Consider the following 3,355-nt stretch of genomic DNA (forward strand, 5'->3'; position numbering starts at 1 on the left):
CATTTCAAATTTGCAACCTTTACAGCTCAATAAAAACAGTCTCTAGTTCTCTGCAGTGCAAATCATTTTCCAGGAGTGGATATTTATTTGTCGTTGCATATGGAAGGAACACTGTGGGTGGTGAGTGAGAGAGAACCATAAACAGCAGGGCAAAATCAATCAATCCTTTCCTAACCACTAGGTCTTGTCCATATGCAAGCAGTGGACCATATGGTCTGTGGCCTTTTCATCCATCATTTACACTGTCAATCTAACATCTGTTGCCCATGCTGATTATTTCACTTCAAACAGGCCACCTAGTGACACAATGCTCCATCAAGAACAGAATCAAAGATGGCCATGCCATGCTTGGCAATAGCACAAGTGACATGAACCAGTATGGTGGCATGGCCATTGACCTGTGGCTGGCAACCAGACAGCACACACACATGGCATGATACATACATACATACATACAGAGGCACACCATGGGGCACCAACAGTTTGTAATCACAAGCGCACGCACACCCACTGACAGGAGTATTAGCACCATAATTAGCACTATTGTAGTAATAACTGATAATCAGTACAAGAGCTGTATGTAGTATGGAAAGCAACCAAGAACAAATGCAGGTCCAGGCCACCAAAGGGGAATAGAACCACCCAAAATATTAATCATTAACAACCAGGTATGCACCAAGCCACCAACCCAAACCATCATTTCAGCACATTAAGAGGTCAGGATCACCCCCAGCCAGCCACACTGCTAGTCCCACAGCACCAGCCTCCATCAAGACCATCCAGAACCTTCACAGGCTGCAAATTCCAACAAGCATGGAAACAAACTTGTCAATTTGGGGGTGGATGCTGCCACTTGGCCATACTACATGTCACTGTACAAACACACACACACACACACATGTAACTTTCACAACTAACATGGCATAACTCTTTATGAAATTCACCAACAATTTTTGACTCTAGCTAGTAGTATCTATCTATCTCTCTCTCTTGGATGGATAGAGGAAGAAGAAGAAGTAGAAGGATCCAACTTAAGTGGTAAGCAACGGATCGTGTGTTGGATCCTAATGGCGCCGAAAGGGAAAGAGGTGGACCGGGCTGCCAGAGCACGAGCCGACCATTCTTTTGGGCCAAAGCGGCAAGCGACAACTCACTCCGGCCAACAAGCAGTCCGAGCAATCAAGCAAGCAACCAACTTTTTTTACTTTTGAATTTTCATCGGCTCGGCAGCAACTCACAAAATCGCCATTGAAACGGGGAAGCAGATCGGGATCGAGCTCTGGATTTCGTTGGTTACCTAAATGTGGCGGTTCTGACGAGCTCGCCTCTGCTCTGCTCCGGCGACCGGCACAGGGCACACCAAGAAGGGAAGGAGAAGGAGAAGGAGAACTAATTTAAGGGGATATGATGATCTTTACACAACCGAGAAAACTTTGGATTTGGATTGGTATGGGATTTTTGGGTTGAAGGTGCGTGGGTGCGATCATTGGTGCCGGCCGAAGGAGTTGTGGATCTTCTTGATGAAATCCTCTGACCGCTTGCTCAGCTCCGCCGCGCCGACGGACGGCTCCCGGGCTCGCGGCCGCGGCGATGGGGATGGCCGGGGAGGCGACGAGCGCGGGGCTGGAGGGGAGGTGGTGGATGCGGCCGGCGCCGTCGCCGGACGCGTCTTCTGCATGATGGCGTTCCACGTCGCGTCCAGGTCGTCGTCGTCGCCGCCGCCGCCGTCGTGGTTGTTATCGGCTCCGTCGAAGTGTTGGTCCGTGGGCGCGGTGGCCTTGCGAGGGGGAAGGGAGATGCCGCGCTCGAGGACCGCGCGCTCCCGTGCGGGCGAGACGCTCCTGCTCGCGTCGGCGGTGGCGATGTAGGCCGACGCGGCGGCGGAGGAGGCGTCCTCCTCAGACTCCGTGGTGACGCACGACTCCCCGCCGCACGAGACAGGGGACACGACCTCCTCAACCACCGCCGAGTCGGCAGCCTCGTGCCACGGCGACACGGGCGGGGGCACGCGGTACACCTCGGCGGGCGCGGCGGAGACGACGGCGGGCGCGGGCGCGAACTCCACCTTGCGCCTGACGGCGGTCAGCACAGCCTGCTCCGTCATGAGCGGGGGCGCCGCGGCGGCGGGGTGGTGGAGCGGCGACGGGGCCCAGGGGTCCTTGTGCTGCTGCTGGGCGGCGTGGAAGTGCTTGCTGTCGGAGAGCTTCCAGATGACGAAGATGATGACGTGCACGGTGACGAAGAGGTAGAGCTTCCAGAGGAAGGCGTCGGCGCCGGACACGAGCTGCGGCACCATGCAGGCGGCCGCGGCCAGCGCGGCCGACGCGAACGCCACCTTGGCCGCCAGCACGGTCGTCGCGCCCAGGCCCCCGCCGCCGCCCCCGGCGCGGAGACGCGAGGAGTAGCTTCCCGACATGGTTATCCGCTGGATCTAACCGGGCGCCGACGAGGAGTGAGCGGCGAGGAGTAATGGAGCGGGGGAGGTGGTGGGCAGAGCGGAGAGGGGGGGTTGGCGAGGTGGAGATGGCGTTGGGGCGGGGCTATTTATGGGGGGCGGGGCGGCGTCCATTTCTTTTGGAAAAAATTAACTTAGCGAGCAATTTTGGAAGTTTTACCGAAAATGCGATCGCGATCATGGGTAGTTTGGAAGAAAATTACTCCGGTAATTTGGTGGTTCACATTCAGATGAGATAAGGTTTGCGATCATCCAGAATTAATTGGTTAATTTTGGAAGAAGGCCAGAAATGAGCACTTTGACCGGAAGAGCTTCGGATTAAGATGTCTTGCCGGATACATTTGGGAGAAATTGTGACTAATGTAAAAAGAATTTGTGATATGTTTCCATTTCTGCGAGATTACATAGCGTAGGTTGTGCACTGGAAACTCAACCACAACAACACCAGAGAGATCAAATCAGATCAGGAAAATGTCATCGGCGATATGCAGTTGTGCACTGCCGTGTATGGCACGCGCCCATCCGATTCCCATGCATGATTGGATCTTGGAAAATTGGCATTTCAGGGAGGCACTTTCACATCCTTAAAAAACATCTAGACGTGAATTAGACAAACTGATAAAAATTTGTGAACCAGCGTGTGGTAGGATATTTAGGAAAACAGTGTTGTCCCCAACCGACCAAGGTTCAAGTCTTGGACTTGACATTGTTGCACACTTTTTTTTTGGATTCAGTTCAGAGCTTCCGATGATGTGTATTCACTGGGAGAAGATGGATATGTCGACGACGAAGGCGTTTGTGGCGACATCAATCCCAAGATGATGTGTCGGCTCAATCACTCGTAGATGTTCATAGGGATAGATTTTGCATTCATGCATTCATAGAGCTGAGTGTATGTGT

General features: G+C 53.4%; 1 protein-coding gene across 1 annotated transcript; it reads right to left on the reverse strand.

The window, feature by feature from the left end:
- Positions 1-522: 522 nt before the first annotated feature.
- Positions 523-2,503, reverse strand: LOC123047395 (guanine nucleotide-binding protein G(s) subunit alpha isoforms XLas). Its single transcript, XM_044470936.1, has 2 exons — positions 1,298-2,503; positions 523-795 (listed from the first exon to the last, which is right to left on the reverse strand). Exon 1 carries the CDS (start codon positions 2,414-2,416, stop codon positions 1,484-1,486), a length of 933 nt encoding a protein of 310 aa, XP_044326871.1. The 5' UTR covers positions 2,417-2,503; the 3' UTR covers positions 523-795; positions 1,298-1,483.
- Between the last annotated feature and the right edge of the window lie 852 nt (positions 2,504-3,355).

This window comes from Triticum aestivum, chromosome 2B (assembly GCF_018294505.1).
Source record: "Triticum aestivum cultivar Chinese Spring chromosome 2B, IWGSC CS RefSeq v2.1, whole genome shotgun sequence".
Classification (NCBI taxonomy): Eukaryota; Viridiplantae; Streptophyta; class Magnoliopsida; order Poales; family Poaceae; genus Triticum; species Triticum aestivum.

Coding starts and splice junctions, on each gene's coding strand:
- LOC123047395 (XM_044470936.1), bottom strand. CDS start 2,416: ATGTCGGGAAGCTACTCCTCGCGTCTCCGCGCCGGGGGCGGCGGCGGG.